Source organism: Natrix helvetica (assembly GCF_964273705.1).
Source record: "Natrix helvetica genome assembly, chromosome: 1".
NCBI classification, from domain to species: Eukaryota; Metazoa; Chordata; class Lepidosauria; order Squamata; family Natricidae; genus Natrix; species Natrix helvetica.
In genome coordinates this window covers 7,305,351-7,331,118 of record NC_138548.1, presented here as the reverse complement: position 1 = coordinate 7,331,118, position 25,768 = coordinate 7,305,351, and the positions used below count along the sequence as shown (strand labels likewise).

The 25,768-nt window shown below is 47.4% G+C and overlaps 1 protein-coding gene across 1 annotated transcript in view; it reads right to left on the bottom strand.

The window, feature by feature from the left end:
* Nucleotides 1-24,528, bottom strand: part of SH3GL1 (SH3 domain containing GRB2 like 1, endophilin A2) — a 74,987-nt gene extending 50,459 nt beyond the window's left edge. Inside the window, exon 1 of the mRNA XM_081941681.1 lies at nucleotides 23,583-24,528. Within this exon, the coding sequence (XP_081797807.1) occupies nucleotides 23,583-23,627 (45 nt within the window). The 5' untranslated portion in view covers nucleotides 23,628-24,528. The remainder of the gene's footprint in view (nucleotides 1-23,582) is intronic.
* Nucleotides 24,529-25,768: the final 1,240 nt, after the last annotated feature.

Below are 25,768 nucleotides of genomic sequence, written 5' to 3'. Positions count from 1 at the left end.
GACAGTGTTTCACACTTACGACCATTGTGGCATTCCCCCACAGTCATGTGATCGGAATTCGGCCGCTGGGCCATGGGCTCATAGTTTGGCAGTGTCTCGGGATCAAGTGATTCCCTGCTGGCGACCTTCCGACAAGCAGAATCAATGGAGAAGACCGGATTCGCTTAACTACCGTGACTAACTTAACGACTGCGGCGATTCCCTTAAGCACCGTGGCAAGAAAGACCGTAAGACGGGGCAAAGCTCACTTCGCCACTGTCTCGCTTAGCAACAGACGTTTTTAGATACGAGTCAATGGAATTCCAGGGAGGTTGGATTTAATTCGCTTGTGGCTACGTAGGGATTCTGGGATGATCCCTCTCTTGACTCCGACCCCAGATTCTGCCACTCCTTCCTCTATAGATGTGCAATGTTTCGGAAATGCAACCTTCTGGCATTGCTGCAAATACAGGCAGCTCACTTGATAACCGGGTTGTTCGCTTAACAACCACAGGGGGAAAAAAAAGTCGCGAAATTGGCCACGGGAACGTGATGACCTGCTTTATAACGGCATGCTCAATGGCGGTCCAAAGTCGAGGACTTCCTGTAACGCGCCGTGACTGTTTCAAAACTGATTGCTGCCTTCCTATGTGGATTTCGCTACAGCCAACCCAGTTTGGAGTGGCCTTCACATACTGTGCTGGCCTTGACATGGTTTGTTTCGCACGCTGTGCTCAGAACAGGAAACGGGGCCCCATCCCAGGAAGTGCCACTTATCCTATTTGAACCTTGCTCCGTAGGCAATTTCAGTCAAACAAAAACATTTGAGAGGACAAATGTTTATAGAGATTCTCAGTCATCCTGGTCACGATTCTCCCAAAGGTGTTTTTTTTTCAAGAGGCAACTGGACTTTCTGGTTTTTCTTGGAGGACGTTTCGCTTCTCATCCAAGAAGCTTCTTCGGCTCTGACTGGATGGTGGGGAATGGAAGGATTTATACCCCTTGCAGACAGCTGGTCATTTGCATCCTTTTAGCAGAACGCTTGGGAGATTTTAGATCAATTTCCAGGTAGCCTTAATGACCTGCTGAAAGAAAGCAAATGACCAGCTGTCTGCAAGAAGTATAAATCCATAGAGCCGTTGAGGCCTCCTGGAGATCCCTCGACAGAGGAGTAGGGATACAGCATCATTTATCTCCAGTCTACAACACAGTCCTTTCAGCAGTCCCAAGATGGCTCCACAGCCATTTGCATCACTCAGACAACCTCCAAGTGGCCTCAATGACTCTCTCAAAGGATGCAAATGACCAACTGTCTGAGAGGAGTATAAATCTTTCCGTCCCCCCCCCCCCACCCATCCAGTCAGAGCTGAAGAAGCTTCCTGGATGAGAAGGAAGTCCAGTTGCCTCTTGGGGAAAAAAACACCGTTGGGACATTTAAGAGGACAAAAAATAATAATTTAACGGGATTGAAAAGGCATCAACTCGCAAACGAGTTTGGCCATCCGATCAAAACTGGGAATTGAGGAAGGAGGTGTAGGAAGTTAGCACCCACCCCTCTCCTAGGAAAATAAAATATTCTAGGAAACATTTAAAAAGGCAGAATATTATATTTTCCCTAAAGGAGAAACATATTTCTACTAAAGACAGGCTCAGCTCCCTGCACCCCCAGCGGATATTTTGGTGCCCACCTATCTACAAGACAAAGGCTGGGCCAGCTTATCTACAAAACAAAAGACAAGGCCCCAAGGACATGATAGGATTAGCCCCCACTCAAACCAGGACAAAGCCATTAAGCCCTAGTAGGAATTGGCCAAAGCACCTTCGTTACATCACCACCCAGCAAAATTCAACCAGCCCTGGGACTCAAGGCAACCTACAAAGTTATCCTTGCATGGCTCCATGGAGTCTGACAACCAATCAGAGTACATTTCTTACACAGGAACAGGAAGCTCCAAGGCGGGGCTCAAGAGAGGGTATAAATCTCTCTCTCTCTCTCTCCCACACATGTGCTTTTCTTCTTTGCCCAGGACCTCAAGCCATGTGGTCCTGTCCAGCATTAAACCATCTTTCCAAGCAGCTTCCATGTTTCCAGTGTGTTTCTCCCCACTTGGAACTGAACCCAGATGGACATTTCTTCCAACGGAAGGAAGGAAGGAAGGAAGGAAGGAAGGAAGGAAGGAAGGAAGGAAGGAAGGAAGGAAGGAAGGAAGATTATAATTCTTCTGACCCTGGCTTCCTTAACAAGCAAGAAGGGGAGTCTTGGTCCCGGCAAAACCCCTTTTATTTACACGTCTGTGAATTCCTTTCATTCCATCCACAAGGCTTGGCAAACAGTCTTTCAGAGGAATGTTTATCAACACGAAACGTATCTTGCTTGGAGAGCTGCCAGATAGCTTCCAAATGCAGAGCAAGGCAACACTTGGCACAGAATCTCTTATAGTCACGAACAGAACTTTCCTCTCTTGAAACGACCAAAGGAAAGTTTTGCAAAGTTTCCTGCAAAAGCCCCCTCCCCATTCATTCCTCTTTTGTTTCTTATGGGAGGGATCAATCACCTCCAAGGTATGGCTTTACTTCTAAGTCGACCCTGCTTTCTTAGTTGTTCTTCTCTTCTGGCAGCTCTGCGCATGCGCACACTGGGAACAGGCCCAAGCTGTTCCTTTGCCTCACTGCTGTCTAGCTCCCTCTCTGCCTCTGATGCGGAGCCTTTGTCTGAGCTTTCCACAGCCCACAGGACCGGCCCATGTTCCTCCCCAACCTTCTCACTCTTCGACTCTGCTGGTTACCACAGGCCACGACGACGAGAGTGAGGGAGGGTCTGAGGGAAGTCTTGCCTTAGAACTTGGCCACCATGGGTGCCCTCAACATAACTGACGTTGATTTGGCTATGCCCAACACACACACACACACTCTGAGGTCAAACACAACCCTGATGCGGCCTTCCATGATGTTGAGTTTGACACCTCGGTTTTTAACAGGCTGTGGCCCAGTATCGGTCCACAGCCCAGAGTTTGGGGACCCCCTGCCCTAAATCAGCATTTTTTCCAATCCCAGCAATGTTAAGACGCATGGACTTATACAAATACAAATACAATACAAATACAATAGCAGAGTTGGAAGGGACCTTGGAGGTCTTCTAGTCCAACCCCCTGCCTAGGCAGGAAACCCTATACCGTTTCAGACAAATAGCTATCCAACATCTTCTTAAAGACTTCCAGTGTTGGGGCATTCACAACTTCTGGAGGCAACTTCTGTTTCACTGATTAATTGTTCTAACTGTCAGGAAATTCCCCCTCAGTTCTAAGTTGCTTCTCTCCTTGATTAGTTTCCACCCATTGCTTCTTGTCCTGCCCGCAGGTGCCTTGGAAAATAGTTTGACTCCCTCTTCTTTGTGGCAACCCCTGAGATACTTCAACTCCCAGAACTCCCCAACCAGACACGCTAGTTTTTGCAGCCTTGACAAACTGGATTTCTTTCAGGGTGGATCCCAGTTTTCCGTTGCTTCCCCAGCCTCAAACGAATCCGCTTTTCCTTTGTTTTTCTTTTCTTTTTACAAAGAGGTCAATCACTCACCTTCCCTTGCCAATCTATCATTTCGGATCTAATAAAAGTCAAGAGAGCTACTGCTTGGAAAATATTTACAAGAGTTTTCTTTGGTGAGGGGGCCAGGGACCATTCTTGCTGGCTTGCAAGCAAGGGGAATTGGCAAGCCTGTTGTAACATCAAACTACAAACCATACCCGATTTGCAATGGGGGTGTAACACGTACAACAGCCCCCGGTGCTCAAGATTGCATGCACACCCTATTTCACACTGACAAGCTGGCTTCCACAACCTTGGCTTCTTTAACAACCTAGAAATAGCCAGGTTCACATAAAGTTAGCCCTTCACTTTTAAAATAAAAGAGGAGCGAAGGGGGAATGGAGTTTGCAGGAGACCATTAGTTCCCTTAATTGGTTCATGACTCTCCGAGGCTCCTTGCCAAGTTCTGCAGATATCAGCCTGGCAGCTCTCCAAGCCAGAGAAGGTCTGTGACTGTAAATCCTCCCCTGAAAGACTTTGCTGGATGTGAAGGAGCAGAATTCACAGTCAAGGAATAAAAGGGTTTTTTGTCAGGACCAGGAATTTGCTTCATGCTCTTGGGAAGCCTCGGTCAGAACATATTCTTCTCATCCTTCCTATTACCGATCTCCTCCCACTTATGACTATAACCTGGTTGTTAGTATCCTTACAATTTATATTGTTTTATTTAGTATCCTGGTATGGTTTTGATTGCTTATTTAGTATCCTATGACTATCACTAAGTGTTGGATCTGACGATTCATGAATAATAATAATAATAATAATAATAATAATATAATAATAATATATTTATTTCTTAGCCGCACCCTCTCCCGAAGGACTCGGGGCGGCGTACAACGAAACATACGAAATAAATATGTAAACAAAACAAACATATAGCAAAGACATACACTGAAACATACACAAGGAGGAGGTCGGCTGATAAAAAACAATTAAAATACAGTATTTAAAACCCCCTAGAAATTAAATATAATTAAACTACCCAGTTAAAAACCAGTCAGGAGCGATATGGTTAGATCAAAGTTGAGCCAGGCCAGCTGCTTGGAATAGGTGGGTCTTAAGCTTAATACGAAAGGAGCGGAGGTCAGAGGTATTCCTAATATCCAGAGGGAGGTCATTCCACAGGGCTGGGCCCGCCACAGAGAAGGCTCTACTCCTAGGCGCCGCCCCACGACATTGTCTAGCGGATGGCACCTGGAGGAGCCCCTCTCTGTGCGAGCGAATGTATTTCTTTTTATGCACACTGAGAGCTTATGCACAGAAGACAAATTCCTTGTGTGTCCAATCACACTTGGCCAATAAAGAATTCTATCCCCCCCCTCTTTTTTTGTGGCAACCCCTGAGATAGTGGAAGACTGCTATCACGTCTCCCCTAGTCTTTCTATTATGTCTTTGTAAGGCGCCTTGGAGTCTCCATGTGCAAGCAGGCAGCGATATAAATGTTCTCAACAGATAAAAAGCAAAAAATAAATAAAGTTCCTGAGATTGAGAAATGCTGCACTAAATGAAAACAAACTAGGTTAGGGGTTAGGGCAGAGTCCCGATCTAGCCCATCACCGGCCCCTGAAAACCGATTTTCTCAGATTTAATCAAAGTTCTAATTGCTTCAATTCCATTACAATCCCTTGCCCCTCTGCAAGGGATCTTACTTGTCTCTCTCTGTTTTTTTTTTTAAAATCAGATATGGTTTATTTGATAAGGAAATCCTCCGCTCCACACACACACACTCTGTTTCATCAATACTTCAAACAGACTCCAGGAAGAAAGGGGACGGAAATCTTGGCCATTGCATAACTGATTTTAAAAAGTACACCAAGCCCCATGCAAAAAAAATAAAAATGTGATCAGGGATCTTTATAGCAAGGGATTTAAACATCCTGGCTGCCTTCAGAGACTGCAAAAATAATAATAATAATAATAATAATTAATTAATTCCGGGCCAAGATGTAAACAATGATTACGACAAACTCCCCGGCCATTGGCAGAGCTTCCACTTCCAGTAATATCATATAGAAAGGTTTTTTTTTAAAAAATTGCAGCAAAGACACAACGCCAAGTGGACTGCAGTTACGCAAAGCTTGAAAAACCCGTTTCGTCTCTCTGGTATTTGTAAACAGTCGCTTGCAGAAGTCCTTTGCCCCCAACGCCCGGGGTTTTGTTCCTCCTTGCAAACCGTTCGTTTGAAAAGAACGATTCAAATCCAGGGAGGGATCCTCGCCGTTAACCTATTGCAGTCATGGCTCACCTTTTTGTTGCCGAGTGCCGAAAGCGCGTGCGCCCCCGTGCACAAAATGTAATGTGTGTGCGACATGCCCCCCCGCCGTGCATGCGACATGCCCCCCTCCCCCCTTGCCCATTTTTGGCTTGCAGGTTGGCCTGGAAGGCCTCCTGCACCAACCTGGAAGCTAAAATGGGCCGCGAGGGTGCTGTGCGAGGCCCCAAAATGCAACGCGAGCATCCCCGCGCATGTGTCCAGCCTCTCCCCGCAGGTCGGCAGAGAGGGCTGTGCGTACCACCTGTGGCACGCGTGCCATAGGTTGGGCATCATGGACCTATTGAAAATAATTTGCTTTCCGTTCTTGCAGATCCCTTGCCTGTTAGGTTTAATTCTGGCGACAGAAATAGAGGTAAGGGGGTGGCAGGGGTGGGGGTGGGGAAGAGGTAAAGGTTCCCCTCGCGCATGTGTGCGAATCGTTCCCGACTCTAGGAGGCGGTGCTCCTCTCCGTCTCAAAGCCAAAGAGCCAGCACTGTCCAAAGACGTCTCCGTGGTCGTGTGGCCGGCATGACTCAATGCCAAAGTGCACGGAAGGCTGTTCCCTTCCCACCAAAGATAGTTCCTATTTTTCTACTTGCATTTTTTACGTGTTTTCGAACTGCTAGATTGGCAGAAGCTGGGACAAGTCACAGGAGCTCACTCCGTTACGCGGCGCTAGGGATTCGAACTGCCAAACTGCCGACATTTCTGGGTTTTGGGCCAGCCTGAAGATGGCGAGTGAGACCTTGCTGAAATGTTGCCAAGACAATCTCAATCTTACACGGGAAAAGACCCGAATACAACAAGACCAGCATACCTACACCCATGAAAAATCTACGAAAACACACACACACACACACACACACACACATATATGTATTTGTGTTACAACTCCTGGTATGCCCAAATATAGTATATCCATACTAGTCTCCCTTTATTTATTTATCAGCACAAATACAACATATATATATATATATTACAACCCCAGTGATGGAAGGGTAAGGGTATGGCTACTGATGATACCTAAATAGGTTGAAATAGATCTATACTAGTCTCCCTTTATTTATTTATCAGTACAAATATAACATACATACATACATACATACATGTGTGTGTATGTATGTGTATATATATATATATATATATATATATATATATATATATATATATATATATATATATATACACACACACATACATACACACACATATATATAAAATATCGTGGACTTGTACCCTAGTTTTTAACAAGGCTTTGCAAGAATCGCCAGCCTAACCGGTTAACTTAAAATATTGTTGCTTAACCAACCAATTCCCCAGGAATTTGGGACAGCACGTAAAATGTTTTCTTTTCCTTATTGCCAGATGAAAATTCAGAAACGGGAGCCAGCCACCTTTCCTTTCAGAGCGCTTTCTGGTGCCTAGATCCATGGGTTACGTTCGGTAAATAAGTCCCAAATAAAGCGCAGGTAATCCCCAATTTACAACCGTTCGCTTGGTGACGGTCCGAAGTTACAACGGCGCTGAAAAAAAGTGACGTAGGAGGACCTGTTTTCACACTTACGACCGTTGCAGCATCCCTGGGGTCACGCGATCAAAATTTCGGGCGCTTGGCATCTGGCTCGTATTTAGGACCGTCGCAGTGTCCCTGGGATCACATGATCCCCTCTTGCGACCTTCTGACCAGTGGAGTCAACAGGAAGCCGGATTCGCTGCGTCCCGTGACTGTGGGACGCTGCGCAACGGTGTTAATGCTGCCATAAGTGACAGAAGTGTGCGAGTGGGACCATGAGAACTTTGAAACCCAAGTCATCAGTAGCCCCAAGGTGGGTCCGTCGTAACTTTGAATGTTCACTAAGCGGACAGTAAAAGTCAAGGGCCACCTGTACCAGGGGCAACCTAAGGAAGTGCCTAGGACAGGGGTGTCAAACTCAAGGCCTGTGAGATGCATCCGGCCTGCGGGAGGCTTAAGATTTGGCCCAGCGTACCAGTTGGAACGGGATCCGGAACCCACCATTGGCGTGGTGCATCTGCCAGCCAAAACAGGGCTTGGGGGGTGGGGAACATGCGCGTCCCCCCCAGGGCCCATTTTTGACCACCAGAGTGCCGCAGGCGGCCAAAAAACGGGAGATGGGGGGATGCGTGCGTTGCTTCTGCCTCCCTCCCACCCTCGTCAAGACAAAAGACAAAATACATTCGTCAAGAATCATAAGATACAACACTTAATGATAGTCACGGGGTACAAATAAGCAATCAGGAAACAATCCATAGCAATATAAACTGTAAGGATACAAGCAAATAAGCTCTGCAGTCCTAAGTGTATGTATGTCTCTTGTCCAAGCATCCTCAATTTCCAAACCGGTGATCAGACGTTCCCGGCAGATAGAAAGGACAGATGGTTTTAGTTCAGGCGCTCCTTCGCCTGCGCGCAGACACCCACCCCTAGCAAAGCTTGAGAGTCACGCGGAGAGGAGGAGGAACACGGCAAGTAAACAATTGGGAGCCATCTGCTCCAACGGCGGCCCACTCGTCAAATCCAGGCAGCAGAAGCAAAAGATGGGAAAATCAGAGCTACGGGAGGACGGATGGGGAGCATCTGTTCATCCCAAGACTAAAGCCAACGGCCGTCCTCTACAAAGAGGAGGGGGTCAAGCTACTCTCCGAAGCACCCGAAGGCAGGACAAGAAACAGCGGAGGGAAACTCATCAAGGAGAGAAGCAACCTGGAATGAAGGAGAAACTCCCTAACAGGGAAGACAATTAACCAGTGGAGCCGCTTGCCACCAGAAGTTGTGAATTCTCCATCACTGGAGGCTTTCAAGAAGAGATTGTTTGTCCAATCTTTTGGCTTGCCTGGGCCACAATGAATGAAGTGATATTGTCTCGGGCCGACCTATAAAATACAGCACACAGTTAATGTGTATAATTAACAACTTCCTTTAGTGTTTCAAATATTTTCTTCTTCTCTTGAGGAGGGCTGCTATACTGTCCAGAGCCTCGGGCGGCCCGTGGGTTAGACACAACTGACTTACACACTGTATTGGTTGCAACCCCACCGAGCGGCAGGATGGCCTAGAGGTGAAGACACTTGCCTCACGCGCAAGAGGTGGAGAGTTCAATCCTAGGCAGCAACAAATGTTTCTCTCTGAGAGAGAGAAAGTATCTGCTGTGAACTCTGCATAGGCGTCAGGAAGGGCATCTGGCTGGTAAATGCTCAGCTCCATTCAGTCTCTCCGATTGGAGAGTTCAATCCTAGGCAGCGACAAATGTCTCTCTCTCAGAGCGAGAAAGTTATCTGCTGTGAACTCTGCATAGGCGTCAGGAAGGGCATCTGGCTGGTAAATGCTCAGCTCCATTCAGTCTCTCCGATTCCGCCCGATCGAAAGGATTGTAAAAAAAAATGGTTGCAGCCCACCCTCGGGTCAATGCGTGTTCCCCTTGGCCAAATCCTCTTCTGAACAGGTTTACGGTTCCCAAGATGGGTTAGTCGTGGGAAAGGAGGCGGGGAGGTTTAATATCGAAACCTTGTAGAGCTGAGCCCAAAGTTGGCAAACGAAGGGCGAGGTTTTCAGCAGACGCTTAATACTGGCTTATGCAACGACGGGTGCCAAGACAAATAGGGCATTGTGCGGCTGGAGAACCAGATGTGCTCCGTGTTTGTGTCGTCAGGAAATCCCAAAGGACGGGAGGGAGATCTCAGCATCAAAACAAAAATCGCATGAAGGCCAACCCTGGAAACATTCGGGAAAGTAGTTGGGATTGCTGTGGTGCCCTTAAAGGGATGGCTTAATATGGTTTTAAATCTCCTGAAAATCCTGTGTTTACTCTCGTCGAAGTTGGTGGTCTTTTTTGGTTTGACATCAGCTCTTTTCGGGAGAGGTGCTAGACATGCAATTCCTTCCCTGTTAAATTCACTTCCACACCTTGGATAAGTCAATCTGAATTCGCTCTCCCAGATGTGGGGGAGGTAGGTGACAATCTACCCTGTGGGCTGCAGAGTCTTTGCCGTTGAATTTTAGCCCTCGTTTCTTTGGGGAGTGTGTAAGTAAGAAGAGGCTTCCGTTCGGGTATATAACGAGCTCCAAAATTCTTGTGATCCCACTTTTAATACATACAGACAGTCCTTGATTTACAACCATTCATTTAGTGACCGTTCGAAGTCCTGAAAAATGGTCCTGGAAAATCGACTTACCGTATTTTTCGGAGTGTACCCCCCCCCCCCCTAAAAGAGGGTGAAAATTTGGGTGCGTCTTATACACTGAATGTAGCCCCGTCCACCCACCGGCCCCCACCCTTTGGCCTCTGCCTCCCAGCAATCTACCTCCTTGCAGCAAATGGGGAAAATGGGGCTTGCGAAGGCAGCAATAGTCTATGGCAGCGATGGCGAACCTTTTTTGGCTCGCGTGCCGTAAGTGGGGGGAGCGCAGGGGGGTCGTGTGCGGGCGTGCCGCACCCATAATGCAATGCGTGAACCTCCCAGTGCGCAGGCCCGCACTACAGGCGCGACCCCCCATTTTTACATGCTTTTTTCGCCCTCCCCAGGCTCCAGAGGCTTTATAGGAGCCTGGGAAGGGCGAAAACAGCCTCCCCTGCCCCCCCCGGAGGCTTCAGGGAAGCCTCCGGATGGTCCTGAAGCCTTCGGAGCGCTCAAAACGACCCTCCGAGCAGACCGGAAGTGATTCCCCCTGATTGCCCCTTGCCCTCACACATGTGCACACGACCCCCCCCCCCCATATGCCCTGGGCATCCTGCTCATGCACGACAGAGAGCTGAAGACCAACTGGCCAGCGGGAGGCATGCTTGCATGTGCGGCAGAGCTGAGATGGGGCGACGGCTCGTGTGCCCATAGAGAGGGTGCTGTGTGCCACCTTTGGCACGCGTGCCATAGGTTCGCCATCACAGACCTATACATATATAAACACACACACGTATGTATGTATGTATGTATGTATCAGTGGTGGGTTGCAGGTTGTACGCCCCGGTATGGGCGTACCGGGACCTGCCTGGAGCACCGGGTACCGTTCTGGTACGGTGCCCCGGATGGTCCCACCCGCCCGCCCAAGCTCCTTACCTGTCCTTTTAAAGCCTTCGGCGCTTCCGCGCATGGCGTGTACGGCGCCTGTGCGACGCTCCGGCGAGCAGCTGGAGCGTTGCGGAGGCGTCGCTGGAAGGGATGATGCAGGCGCATTCCATGCGCGTGTGCGCCACATGCATTCATGTGGAGGACACCGTGCCCCGTTGCAACAGTACAGGTTGCAACGGGATCCGGAACCCACCACTGGTGTGTGTGTCTGTGTGTGTGTGTGTGTGTGTGTGTGTACATGTACAGTATATCACAGAAGTGATTCACATTTTGTGAATATTTAAGTATATCCTGCCAGCAGTTTAGACATTAATGGCTGCGAGTATGCATTATTTTGAGGGGACGGCACATTTACACTGTTATACAAGCTGTATAATCACTACTTTACATTGTAGCCAAGTGTCATTTCTTCAGTCTGGTCACACGAAAAGATGTACTTAAATATGTACAAAAATGTGTGGGGGTTTACTCACTTCTGTGATATACTGTACATATACACATGCATACCGGTATACAAACAAATACACACGTCTTCATTGCGGCATCTTTTGATTCCTGTCATGGCTTCCTGGTTAATTTTTGTTATTTAGCAAAGAAGAGAAAATTAATATCATTTCAATTCTGCCTCCCACTTTCCTCTGGATTAGCTTTTATATTATATCGTTGCTCTCAACAATTTGCCATCTGCAGTTCCCCTTTTCGGCAACTCCAAGTCCCCAGCTATTTTCGTTTTTGAGTCTGATTCATAACATAGGCCCTCCCAGCCCACCCCTTTAATTGAAGTTGTGCCCTAATTGCAGAGATATTAACCCAAGTTCAACTTCTGTTTCCAACCTTGGTTATATTATCCGGGGGCGGCGTCTTACGAGTGATTTTGGGTGTATTTTTAGAGGATTGTGTGTTGTGTATTTTTAATCTTGTTTTTAAAGGATTTTAGCTGCCCGCAGTCACGTAGCTGAGATGAGCTTCCTATTCGATCGACTAGGTAAATAAATAAGATTTTCTACAGGGGGAATCCACAGTGGCTGAATAGGACTTGGGTTTGGCGTAGATTATAACAGTGCCGTTTGTAGGATTGTAACAACCAAGAAAAACTAGTGGATTGGAATAACCGAGAAAATGTTAGTGGACTGTACTAACCGGGAAAAATTCAGGTAGTCCTCGATTTACGACCACAACGGAGCCCAAAATTTATGTTGCTAAGTGAGAGACTTGTTAAGTGAGCTTTGTCGCACTTTACAACAACTTTTCTTGTCGCATTTGTTAACGGAATCGCGGCGGTTGTTAAATTAGTCACACGGTTGTTAAGTGAACGTGGCTTCCCCATTGACTTTGCTTGTCGGAAGGTCGCAAAAGCGGATCACATGGCCCCATGTGTCCAACCTCCTGCTCAAGCAGGAGACCCTATACCAGGGGTGTCCAAACTTGGGAACTTTAAGACTTGTGGACTTCAACTCCCAGAATTCCCAGCATAGCTGGCTGGGGAATTCTGGGAGTTGAAGTCCACAAGTCTTAAAGTTCCCAAGTTTGGACACCCCTGCCCTATACCATTTCAGCAACAGGGAGGGAGATCACCCCCTCCAAATCGGGGACCTCAGTCCTCAGATCACTCAATCAGAATAGAGCTGGAAGGGACATTAGAGATCTTCTAGTCCTACCCCTTGCTTAAGCAAGAGACCCTATGGGGGAGTCCCCAAAATGCAATGTGTCCCCCACGCATGCGCCATGCACATGTGCTGAGCCCCTCCTGCATGCACCATGTACCCCGCGCATGACACACACATCCCCACACATGTGCGGCAGAGACCCGAAGTCCAACTTTCACACCTAAGGCAGGACTAGAACTCACTGTCTCCTGGTGATTGGCCCAAAGTTACCCAGCCAGCTTTGAGGATTAGCTTTCTAGTCTTAAGGCGGGACTAGAACTCACTGTCTCCTGGTGATTAACAAAAAGTCACCCAGCTGGCTTCATTGCATGAAGCAGGACTAGAATGCTCTGTCTCCTGGTTTGGTCCAAAATCACCCATCCGGCATTCCATGCCTAAGGTAAGACTAGAGCTCTCTGTCTCCTGGCCCAAAGTCACCCAGCCGGCTTACATTCCTAAGCAGGACTAGAATTCCCCGTCTCGAGGTGATTAATACAAAGTCACCCAGTGTGCATTCATGCCTAAGGTAGGACTAGAACTCTCTGTCTCCTGGCGACTGGCGAAAAGTCACCCAGCCTCTTTCATGCCTAAAGTGGTACTACAACTCTCCATTCTCCTGGTTTTGGTGCCTTAACTACTAAAGCCAACTGGCTCTCCACAGCTTTAACTCTGAACTCAGGATTAGCTGTGCAAAAAAAAACCCCAACCAACAACCCGAAGGCAGATTAGGTATCGTGGAAAGAATTCAGACACACACACACACACTCCGAGGAATTAAGTTAAGAAAGTGGAATGTTGCACCCAGTAAATGGGGTAAAAGTCCTGCCGTAGATCGAGGCGTATAGGAAAATCTAGTTTTTCTATGCGAAGGAAGAGAAACCAGCAAACAGGCTCGCAGACTTTACCCCTTGCCACGTGGACGAGAAGTTTTGCTCCAGCCCAAGAATGCTGTTTTAAGAGACAAAGACACCCACCCTTTCTGCCTTAGTTTAGACGGTGATCAAACAAGTCAGAATTGTTTGATTCGATTGAGGACCTGCAATCGAAAAGGAAGGAGAGAGCCCACCCCCTCGCCCCAGAAAGTTTTCAAAGAAGAAAAAAATAGGAGGAAAGAATTCCTTCCAAAATATATATAGTAGAATTAAGAGGAAAGCAGGAGGGAGAGAAAGAGAAAGAGTGAGAATGACAGAGAGAAATGAGGAAAAAATGAGAAAGAGAGAGAGAAAGAGAATGAGATTGGAGGGAGGGAAAGAGACGAGAGAAAAAGAGAATGAGAGACGGAGAATAAGAGAGGGAGGAAGAGAATAAGGAAGAGAAAGAATGAGGGACAGAGAGAGAATGAGTAAGAATAAAAATGAATAAAGAGAATGGGAGAGGGAGAGAGACAAAGAATGAGAAAGAGAATGGAAGAAAGAGAATGAGAGAGAGAAAGAGTGGGAGAATGGAAGAGAATGAGAGAAAGGGAGGGAATGAGAGAGAGAGAGAAAATAAGAAAGAGAAAAAATGAGTGGGAGAATGAGAGACAGAAAGAGAATGAAGGAATGAGAAAGAATGAGAAAGAGAATGAAAGAATGAGGAAGAATGAGAGAAAGAATGAGGAAGAATGAGACAGAAAGAGAATGAAAGTATGAGACAGAATGAGAGAGAGACAGAGAGAATGGAAGAATGAAGAAGAATAAGAGAAAAAGAAAAGAGCTGTTATTAAACAAACAACAAATGAGTGTTTAAAATAAGTTTGCAATATTAAATATAACTGAACTTATAACTGCTGTGAAGACTACTGGAAGCTACCTCCTTATATCATTCTCTCTCTCTTTTTTTTGGCGCTTTGTTCTGTTTTCTTTCCTTACTATTTCTATCTGTTTTTCCTCCCCCGTTTCCAATTCAGGGAGAAACAAAAACAACAACCACCACAATCGTTCTTCTTAGCGCTCTTACAACTTTGAATAAGAATTATACGTAAAATATAAAAATGACTGCCCTCGTTTTACAAAAAGCTGTAAAACACTACGGTAAAACTGTTTTTAATTCCTTAAACTTAATTCGATCACTGATTGCTGGAGATCTCCAGTTCTTTCTCTCTCTCTCTCTCTCTCTCTCTCTCTCTCTCTCTCTCACACACACACACACACACACACACACACACACTCACACACACACACACACACTAGAGCCACAATAAAAGCTGATAATAAAAGCAGTTCAGCAGATAACTAAATCCCTGTTCTAAATGGGGTGTTTCTTAAAAATACGTTCAAAAGCCAGCGACGGGATATAACACAACGGGGAGCAGGTTGACAGGAAGCGAGGCACATTGCTAATCGTGAGGAGTTAATCCATTAATCCACCTTGGGGAGCTCCTTCAGACAACTTCTAGGAAAAAGAGAGGTTTAGGAAAGCTAGGGGGGGGGGGGGGAATCTCTAAAGCCATGGAGACTTAAATTGTGCTGGACTTTCAAAAAAAATTGCCCTGGTTGACTTTCAACCTTTAAAATGCTGACAGCCGATATGGACATTTAGTTCCAGTATAAGGCAGCCAATCTGGTCTAATGGTTAAGGCAAGGGTGTCCAAACTTGGGAACTTTAAGACTTGTGGACTTCAACTCCCAGAATTCCCCAGCCAGCTGGCTGGGGAATTCTGGGAGTTGAAGTCCACAAGTCTTAAATTTCCCAAGTTTGGACACCCCTGGGTTAAGGTGTTCGGCTAGAAAACAGGCAGACTGGGAGTTCTAGTACCACTGAAGGAATGAAAGCCAGCTGGGTGACTTTGGGCCAATCACCAGGAGATGGTGAGTTCTAGTCCCACCTTAGCTGGGTAACTTTGGGCCAACCATCAGGAGACTGGGAGTTCTAGTCTCCCAGTCTTCTAGTCTCGCTTTAGGCATGAAAACCAGCTGGATGACTTTTTGCCAACCACCAGGAGACAGTGAGTTCTAGGCCTGTCTTAAAGCATGAAAGCTGGCTGGGTGACTGTGTCAACCATCAGGAGATGGTGAATTCTAGTCCCACCGTAGGCATCAAAGTCAGTTGGGTGACTTTGGGCCAACCACCAGGAGACTGGGAGTTCTAGTCTGGCCTTAGGCATGAAAGCCGGCTAGGTGACTTTGGCCATTCACCAGGAGAGGGAGAGTTCTAGTCCTGCCTTAGGCACAAAAGCAGGTTGGGTGACTTTGAGATTCAAGTTTTTTTATTTTTTCCATTTTCATAACATAGAATCACATGTAAACTATTACATAACCAACATCATATTGTATTATTAAATGTTTACATCAATTCATCTTACCAACAACTCCCAAAAACCAATTATTGGCTCTTCTGCTCTTCATATACCATATGTGTATCTTATCCATCACTTTCCTCTCCCTCTCTCCTCCACCTTCCCTCCCTCCTTTCTTCCCTCGGTCCTCCTCTTCTCTACTTCCCCTTCCTCACTCCTTCTCCTCCCTCCCCTTACCACTCATCATTTCTCTCCTCCTCTTCCCCTCCCCTTTGTCCTCTCTCCTATCCCTCTCTTCTTCCCTTCCCTCTCTCCTCTACTTCCCACTCTTCATCTCATTTACTCAGTGTATTTCAGCTTCTGAGAAAGCTCCCTTTTAGGTTGATGGTATTTATAAATTCTTTTTCAATATGCGTATTTAATTCTTCTCCTCTTTTTTAGTAAAAAAAAAGTGATATAACAGAAATGTATGCATAGTCATTGTACTTTTAATCCCCCCCCCCACCAACCTAATTTTGGTGAAGCTTTAGACCTGGTTACAATTCCCAGTTATTCTCATCATTATCTTTATATAGTTATACATCCTTACATGCCCCCAATGTGTGATTCTGTCTTTTTATCACAAGGGTTTCCCGTTGGAGGTATATTTCATATTCCCTCTCCGTTTTTCTATACCTTGGGTAACTTTGGGGGACTTTGGATCAATCACCAGGAGACTTGGGAGTTCTAGTCCCGAATATGCATGAAAGCGGTTGAGTAACTTTGGGCCAACCATCAAGAGACTGGGAGTTCTAGTTCCACTTTAGACAGGAAAAGCCAGCTGGGTGACCTTTTGCCTATCCCCAGGTGTCAGTGAGTACAGGTACAGGATAGGTGGCGCCTTGCTCAGTAGTAGTAACTGTGAAAGGGATCTTGGAGTCCTAGTGGACAACCATTGAAATAGGAGCCAGCCGTGTGCAGCAGCTGCCAAAAAAGCCAACACAGTTCTAGGCTGCATCAACAGAGGGAGAGAATCAAGATCACGTGAAGGGTTAATACCAGTTTACAAGGCCTTGGTAAGGCCACACTTGGAATATTTGCAATCAGTTCTGGTCGCCACGATGTAAAAAAGATGTGGAGACTCTAGAAAGAGTGCAGAGAAGAGCAACAAAGAGGATTAGGGGACTGGAGACTAAAACATAGGAAGAACGGTTGCAGGAACTGGGTATGTTTAGCTTAAGAGAAAGGAGGACTAGGGGAGACAGGATAGCAGTCTTCCAATATCTCAGGGGTTGCCACAAAGAAGAGAGAGTCAAACTATTTTCCAAGGCACCTGAGGGTAGAACAAGAAGCAATGGGTGGAAACTAATCAAGGAGAGAAGCAACTTAGAACTGAGGAGAAATTTCCTGACAGTGAGAACAATTAATCAGTGGAACAGAAGTTGCCTCCAGAAGTTGTGAATGCCCCAACACTGGAAGTCTTTAAGAAGATGTTGGATGGCCATTTGTCTGGAACGGTATAGGGTTTCCTGCCTAGGCAGGGGGTTGGACTAGAAGACCTCCAAGGTCCCTTCCCACTCTGCTATTGTATTGTATTGTATTGTATTGTATTGTATTGTATTGTATTGTATTGAGTTCTAGTCCTGCCTTAGCCATGAAAACCTGCTGGGTGACTTTGGGCCAACCTCTCTCTATTTCTCAACCCAACCTACCTTAGAGGATTGTTGTTATTGTGGGGGAAACAGGAAGAGGAAATGGTGTTGGATATGCCCAGCACCTGGAGTCATTTGTTAAAAACAACATAAGGCAAGACACAAATAACTAAATAAAAATAAATGTGGAAGGTGCCCCTCCTTTTTGTGAACACTTCCAGAGACCAGCTTAGCTGCTGTGCTTGGTGCCAACTAAGGTCTCCGCCGGAACGAAGGCAGATTTAGAACGTAAGTTACTACACTACTATGGAGGTAGTAACTATGGAGGAATCAACTACGGAGGTTTCCACTGCAAATAGAGACACAGGTCAACACCCCTCTGGCACCTGGCATTTGTGTGTTGTCATCTCCTGTGGAAACTATCCCCCTCCGCTGAATAATTGAAGACTCGGGAGAGCCAGCCTATCGATCTGGACGTTAAACAGAGCCGCCTGCCAGGAGTTTCCCCAGAGGAGCAGAAAAAATATATATATTTAAGACAGACAAGACAGCAACAGAAGGAAAGCTGACTGGCTTACTTCAGCCCAGACGCCGCTTAGATCCAAGAGGTCCTCGTCTTACGACCATAGCTGGGACCGGAATTCTCACCAGTAAGCCAGGCAGTTTGTTAAGTGAGTCAAGCCTGGTTTTTACGACCGTTTTGCCACATGTGTTATCACTGCAGACATAAAGCGAGTCACGGGGTTGTTAAGTGAATCTGGCTCTTCCCCCCTCCCCACTGACTTTGCTTGTCGGCAACCGGCTGAGAAGGTCACAAGTGACAATCCCCACGACCCTGGGACGCCGTAACCGTCATAAGTACATGCTGCTCGGGTTGCCAAGGGCCCGAATTCTGATCATGTGATCGTGGAAATGCTGCAATGGCGGTAAGGGTGAGAATCAGTGGCACGCATCACTTTTTTTTCAGTGCCGTTGATAACTTTGATTGGTTGTTAAACGGATGGTTGTAAGTTGAGGAGTACCTGTATGAGGAGGAGGGGGAGGATTGTGGGGTCCTTGCTCCCGGAGCTTGGTGGTTTTCTTGCAGACATCTCATGACCCAACTAGGTGACATCATCAGTGCTAGAAGGGAGGGGGATTTGTGGGGAGGAGGAAGAGGAGGAAGAGAATGAGGAAGAGGAGGAGAGGAGGGGGAGGAAAAGGACTATAAGGTCCTTGGTGCTCTCTGAGCTTGATGGTTTTCTTGCAGACATCTGATGAACCAGCTAGGTGACATCCTCAGTGCTAGAAGGGAGGGGGATTTGTGAGGAGGAGGAGGAAGAGAATGAGGAAGAGGAGGAGTGGGAAAAGGACTATAAGGTCCTTGGTGCTCTCTGAGCTTGATGGTTTTCTTGCAGACATTTCATGACCCAATTAGGGAACATCATCAGTGCTAGAAGGGAGTGGGGTTTGTGGAGAGGAGGGGGAGGAAGAAGAGGAGGAGGAGGAGGAATAGAAGGAGAAGAGGAGGAGGAGGAACCCAACATCATCAGTGCTAGAAGGGAGTGGGTTTGTGGAGGAGGAGGAAGCAAAGGACTGTAAGGTCCTTGGTGCTCTCTGAGCTTAGTTCTTTTCCTGCAGATGTTTTATGACCCAACTAGGGAACATCATCAGTGCTAGAAGGGAGTGGGGTTCGTGGAGAGGAGGAGGAGGAGGAGGAAGAATAGAAGGAGAAGAAGAGGAGGAACCCAACATCATCAGTGCTAGAAAGGGTTCGTGGAGAGGAGGAGGAAGAGGAGGAGGAAGAGAAGGAGGAGAAGGAGAAGAAGAAGAGAAGGAGGAGGAAGAGGAGGAGACAGTTCCCTGGAACTCTTTTCAGCACTTCCTATTTGGGGATGCAAATATGGCAGATCTGCAAACAGAGCAACCGTTGCTGCCGGCAATTGTGTAAAGAATTGAGAAAAAAAACATCCATTTGGCTTTTTGGCGGTGCCATTCCTAGAATTAGGAATAATGACTCATGTTGCATATGCAATGCGTGCATTTTGGCATGGTCCAGCCTCTTGTCAGAATGAGCTTTTCCTTCTCCTCTCTTCTCCGACGCTTTGGAATCATTTGCACTCAAATATCACTGGCTATTTTAAAGAAGAGACTAGACAGTCACTTATCTGAAATGGGATAGGCTCTTCTGCTTGAGCAGGGGGCTGGACTAGAAGACCTCCAAGGTCCCTTCCAGCTCATTCTATTCTATTTTATGCTGCCTTCGCAATGATTTGGCATCATTTGGGCCAGTGTCCAAATGATTCTTTTTTTATGTCATTAGCCAATAGTTTTCAACCTTGCCAAGTTTATGATGAGTGGACTTCAAGTCCCAGAATTCCCTAGCCACTATCTATGGATCAGCATCCGTGGACTTCAACTCCTTCCCAGAATCCTCCAGCATCTGTGGACTTCATTTCCCAGAAATCTCCACCCAACATGTATGGATTTCAACTCTCAGAATTACCCAGCCAGCATTTGTAAACTTCAGTCCCCAGAATTCTCCACAGCATATGTGGACTTCAATTCCCAGAATTCTCCACTCAGCATCTGTGGACTTCAATTCCCAGAATTCTCCATAGCATCTGTGGACTTCTATTCCCAGAATTCTCCACTCAGCATCTGTGGACTTCAATTCCCAGAATTCTCCACTCAGCATCTGTGGACTTCAATTCCCAGAATTCTCCACTCAGCATCTGTGGACTTCAATTCCCAGAATTCTCCACTCAGCACCTGTGGACTTCAACTCCCAGAATGCTGGCTAGAGGATTCTGGGAATTGAAGACCACCCATCTTAAAGTTGTCAAAGCTGAGTAACACTTTGAGGAAGTTTAGATATTTGGAGAAATGAATTTTCAAAGATGGCTAAAATTGTTCACTTGCAAAAAAAAAAAAAGGTTCTGAGAATAGGGCAGAAAGAAAGAGTTTTAAAGTGTGACTGTCCGGAACAAGGACTACACAACGTCACCCTCGGGGGTTCATAAGTTCCACATCTGCAATCCCCGGAAGGACAGCTGACCTATTGCCTAGTTTTTGTCTAGAAAGCAGAAGTTCATGGCTGAGGCAATTGTGATGTAGAATTGTCACATTTGCAGGTGTCACCGAGCCCTCTAAATGTCTATGCACAAAACACCAACAGGAGGGGTAGGGAAAATTTCTGGATTTTGGTGGAGATGAAGATATATTTTACTTCAAAACAGCCCCCTTCTGTACTGTCCACTCTGAAAACATAGGCCCCAAACCTCCATTGGATTGCCTTCTCTCTCTCTTCCCTCCCCACTTTCTTTCCCTCTCCTTCTCACATTCTTTCCCTGTCTTTCTCTCCCTCCTTTCTCTCTCTCCTCTTTTTCTCTCCTCCTTTCTTCTCCTTCTCCCTCTCTCTCCATCTCCTCCCTGTTTTCCTTCTCTCCTTCTTTCTCACCTCTCTCCCTGTCTTTCTCTCCCTCTCTTGCCATCTCTTCTTTCCCTTGCTCTCTCCTCTCCTTCTTTTCCTCTCCTTTTCCTCTCCCTCTCTCCTCTCCTTCTCCCTCCCTCTTCCTTTCTCTGTCTTTCTTTCCTTCTTTTTCTTTATCCCCCTCTTTCTCTGCATCTCCTCTCCCTCTCTCCATCTTTCATTCCCTCCTCCTCCCACTCTATCTTTCTCTCCCTTTCTTGCCATCTCCTCCTCTCCCTCTTTCTTTTCCTCTCCCTCTCTCCTCCTCTCCATCATCTCCTTCTCCATCTCCTCCTCTCCCTCTTTCTTTTCCTCTCCCTCTCTCCTCCTCTCCACATCCCCTTCTCCATCTCCTCCTCTCCCTTTCCATTTTTCTTTCCCTCTCTCTCTACCTCTTTCTCTGCATTTCCTCTCCCTCTCTCCATCTTTCATTCCTTCCCCCTCCCTCTCTGTCTTTCTCTCCCTTTCTTGCCATCTCCTCCTCTCCATCTTTCTTTTCCTCTCCCTCTCTCCTCCTCTCCACCATCCCCTTCTCCATCTCCTCCTCTCCCTCTTTCTTTTCCTCTCCCTCTCCTCCTCTCCACCATCCCCTTCTCCATCTCCTCCTCTCCCTTTCTTTTCCTCTCCCTCTCTCCTCCTCTCCACATCCCCTTCTCCATCTCCTCCTCTCCCTTTCCATTTTTCTTTCCCTCTCTCTCTACCTCTTTCTCTGCATTTCCTCTTCCTCTCTCCATCTTTCATTCCCTCCCCCTCCCACTCTATCTTTCTCTCCCTTTCTTGCCATCTCCTCTCCATCTTTCTTTTCCTCTCCCTCTCTCCACCATCCCCTTCTCCATCTCCTCCTCTCCCTCTTTCTTTTCCTCTCTCTCTCCCTCTTTGCCTAAATCTCTCCCTCTCTCCATCTTTCTTTCCCTCTCCCTCTCCTTCACTCTCCTCTCCCTTTCTCCTGTTCTTCCTCTCTCTCTTCCTCTCTCCCCTCTCCTGCCATCTCCTCCTCTCCCACCCTCCCTCCCTCTCTCTTTCACACTCTCTCTCTCCAAATTTTCAAGGTAGAAATAATTATAGCTATCTTCCTGGCAGAGCTGACAAAAGGATTACTGAGGCGTCTTGCAGAATCGCTTCAAAGGCCTTGCAGCACACGACACTTACGTGATTAAAAACAAGTTTGCATTTCACGGGGCCTTTTTAAGACAAAATGGGAGGCTTTGCATCCTTGGGAGGCCCAAAGCAGCAAACGGGGTTTCCAGGCTACTCAGAGGAAGGGCAGGGGGCGAAGAAAGAATCTGCTGGTTTCAGAGGGAGGGGAAGGAAACCTGCCTGCAGCCCACCTGCAATCGAGCACGTAGCGGGTGCACTCACAAAATGGTTGCCACACGACACTTACCTACTCACCGTCGGCCAGGGCCACTCTCAAAGTATTCATTGGCTAGCAAGTGAATTACACGCCTCTCTTGGTAGTTTTTTTTCCTACCAATCTAGAAGAAACTTTGGATAGCCCAAGGCTATGGCTACGAATACAATAAAGATGGATGCCCCAACCACCCCACCCAACTTCCTATTCATGGCCATAACCAGGAGAGGGTGAATTCTAGTCCCGCCTTAAATATGAAAACCAGCTAGGTGACTTTGGGCCAATCACCAGGAGACTGGGAGTTCTAGCGCAACTGGGAAATGAAAACCAGCTGAGTGACTTGGAGCCAATCCCTTTCTCTCAGTCCATCCCATCCCACACCAAAGGTTTTGTCGTGGTGAAAACAACAGGAGGAAAGTGTATTGGGACTCACTTTGAGCCCAAACTTAAATAAGGGACCTTTGTCTTGAATTATTTGTCAAAATAATAAAAGTTATTCTTCTTCTTCTTCTTATTATTATTATTAAATAAAGTTGTGAGATAGAAACAAATACATTCATTGCAATAGAACTTTGGCATATTCCTAACACCGCCCCAATTCTTAGAAAACCTGCCTCAAAAGAGCCATTTGGAGTTCACCACTTAGTCTTGGCACATTTCACAAGAGTAATTGTTTTTCCTTTTGCTTGTTCAAGTGCATAAAAATGTTCCCAAATTAATAATTCAGCAGCTTTGCGAAAGAAACCCTTTCTCTCTCTCTCTCTCTCTTTCTCTCTCTCTCTGTCTGTCTCTCTTTCTGTCTTTCTTTCTCTCTCTCTGTCTCTCTCTCTCTCTGCTTCTCTCTCAGTATGTATGTCTCCCTCTCTGCCTCTCTCTCTTTTCACCACCAGGTAAACTATTTGTGTTACAAATCGCCAGCATTCTCCGGGATGAAACAGGTTACAGGTGTATTTACAAACCTGTTTGAAAGCTTCACAGAGGCAGCTCAGGAATTTTTTTTTTGGGGGGGGGGGAATTCAAAACACATTTCACACCAAGTGTAAATTTCCACCACATCCTTCCTGGGCCCTGACAGCAGCTACACAAAAGACCACTGCACACCCAAAAAAAACACAGCTGCCCAAATGATTCCTCCCTGTCCGTCCCCCCACCCCCCATGCCAAACTATTACCCTCTTTTTGCAAAAACAAAAAACCGAACCAACAGCTTTGGATCCCGGCGGCCCATCCCGAGAATGGATTTTCTCCATATCCCGACAAACCACGGTTTGGAAAAGTAAAATCACCATTCAACGAACAGGGGGAAGAAAATAAAGAGTTGAGTTTGGGGATTTTAAAGGAAGAAAAAGCCACCACATCTGGCAAATCTGGACGGATGTTTTTTCTCACCTGGCTGGCTTTGTAGAACTGCTTCTTCAACCCTGCTACAGACATGATGAGGATGATGGATGTTGGAGTCCTTCGAAGAAGCTGCCACTCAGAACACCAATTGGGGGGTTAAGGCGATAGGGAGCAGAAGCAGCTTTGAGATCAGAGGGGGGGGTGCAGAAAGTGGAGCAGGAGGATCCCAGCTCTGGCATTAAGGGGTGAGCAGCCAGGCAAGGGGGGGGGGGCTGTCAGGGAGATCCTGGCCCCCCAGAAGAGATGCTCCCACCCTTGGGGAGACTATAGGGTGGGCTCCCCTCCAAAAAAGAGGTTGGGGTCTGGCTTAGGAGCACCCCACCAATTAAAGCAGCCCCTTCCTCAATAAGTCAGGGACCCAGTTCTCCCTGCTCAAAACCAATAAGGGCAAACAGCTCCCCCAAAAAAACAATTTAAAAGCCAAAAACCAGCACCCAATTCATAGAGAAACCTCGAACGGGGCAGAAAGAGCCTGCCCGCCTGCGAGGCTGGGAAAGGCAAAAAAAAAAAAAAAAAGAGCCCGATCTGCGGCTGCGGTTGGCGGGTTTGAAGCTGCTCAAGAGACTAGTCCTCAACGAGGCTACAGGAGAGCAGAGTTGCCCCTGCGGCGGAAGAGCCGGCTGAACGGCTTAAAATGAGGTTTGGGGCAAAGGAGTTGGTCCCTTTTCCTTCTTCTTTTCTCCGGGAAGGGCAGCCGAAGAGAGGGAAGGAGAAAGAGAAGCAGGAGGAGGAGGAGGAAGAGGAGGGAGGACGGAGGGACACACAAAGTAGTCCCTGAGCAGACGGACCAACGGGCAGGGGAAAAGGGAAGGAGGGAGACGAACGACGCCCCTCGGCTCCCGCGGAGCACCGAGCTCAGCTCCGCTCGCTCTCCGAGTCCCTCGGGACGTGACACGGGCCAATTGCCCGTTTCCGTCCCTCACTGCGCTTGCGCGAAAGGGCTCTTATTTCCTTCGGCGGAGGGATTCCATTTTTAAAAAAACGCCAGAGCGGGAGGAGGAGGGGGGGAGGACACAAACAAAAAGAGGATCCGGTTCCACGCTTCCCACCATAGATAACATTCCACTAGAGCGTTCGCGTATATTATTTCCGTCCCTTCGCGCGGGGCGGAAACAGAGCATCAAGGAAGGCGACACAGCGCCCCCTAGCCCTCTTATCCCACGGTGCACACGTGGTGCCCTACTATACTTGGAGTCCGCCCAGCCACGTGTTTCAGTACAGCTTCCATGGGGAAAGCTAAGCCCGCCCATTCCTGAGCGTGGATGATGGGAGCTGTGGTTCAATCTTTGGAGGAGTGCCCAGTTGGAAACTGTCTCATATACAGGGAGTCCTCCATTTACAACCAGTCGCTTAGTGACTGTTCAGAGTTCCAACGGCACTGAAAAAAGTGACTTACATTTATTTTTCACACTTATGACCCTGAAGCTTCCCTGAAGCCTCCGGAATGCAAAAAAACAGCCCTATGGGCAAACCGGAAGTTCAGGAACGGACTTCCAGTTTGCTCATATGGTCATTTTTTGCCCTCCAGAGCCTTCAGGGAAGCCTCCGGAAGGCCCCTGAACGCTCCGGAGGGCAAAAACGGGGCCTACAAGCAAACCGGAAGTCTGTACCCGAATTTCCGGTTTGCCCGGAGGGCCAGTTTTTCGTGCTCCGGAGGCTTCAAGGAAGCCTCCGGAGGGCGGAAAATGGCCTCAAAAGAAGGCCGAAGTCATCTGACAGCACGCTGGAGCTGACAGGGCAACGCCTGGCATGCCCTAACAAATGGCAGGTGGCACGCTTGCCATAGGTTCACCGTCACGGGCGTAGGGTCTCCTGCTTGAGCAGGGTGGGGTGGGGGTGGGGGGGTTGGACTAGATGACCTATAAATGTCCCTTCCAACTCTGTTATTCAGTTAAGGTAGCCATAGAAGACCTCACAATAAAAAGCATCCATGAAAGAGACCTAAAACAAGATGGAGGGACGACATCAGCATGGGTTTGGTGCCTCCTATAATCCCTTGCGGGGTGGAGTCTGGGCCACTGAATGGAGCAGAGTGTTTACTGGCCAGATGCCCTTCCTGTCGCCAATGAGGAGTTACGTCCAGCAGATATATTCTCATTGTGCCCTGAGAGATTAATATCTTCCTCTGCCTGGTTCGAACTCCCAGCCTCCTGATTGTGAAGCGAGAGCTCCAC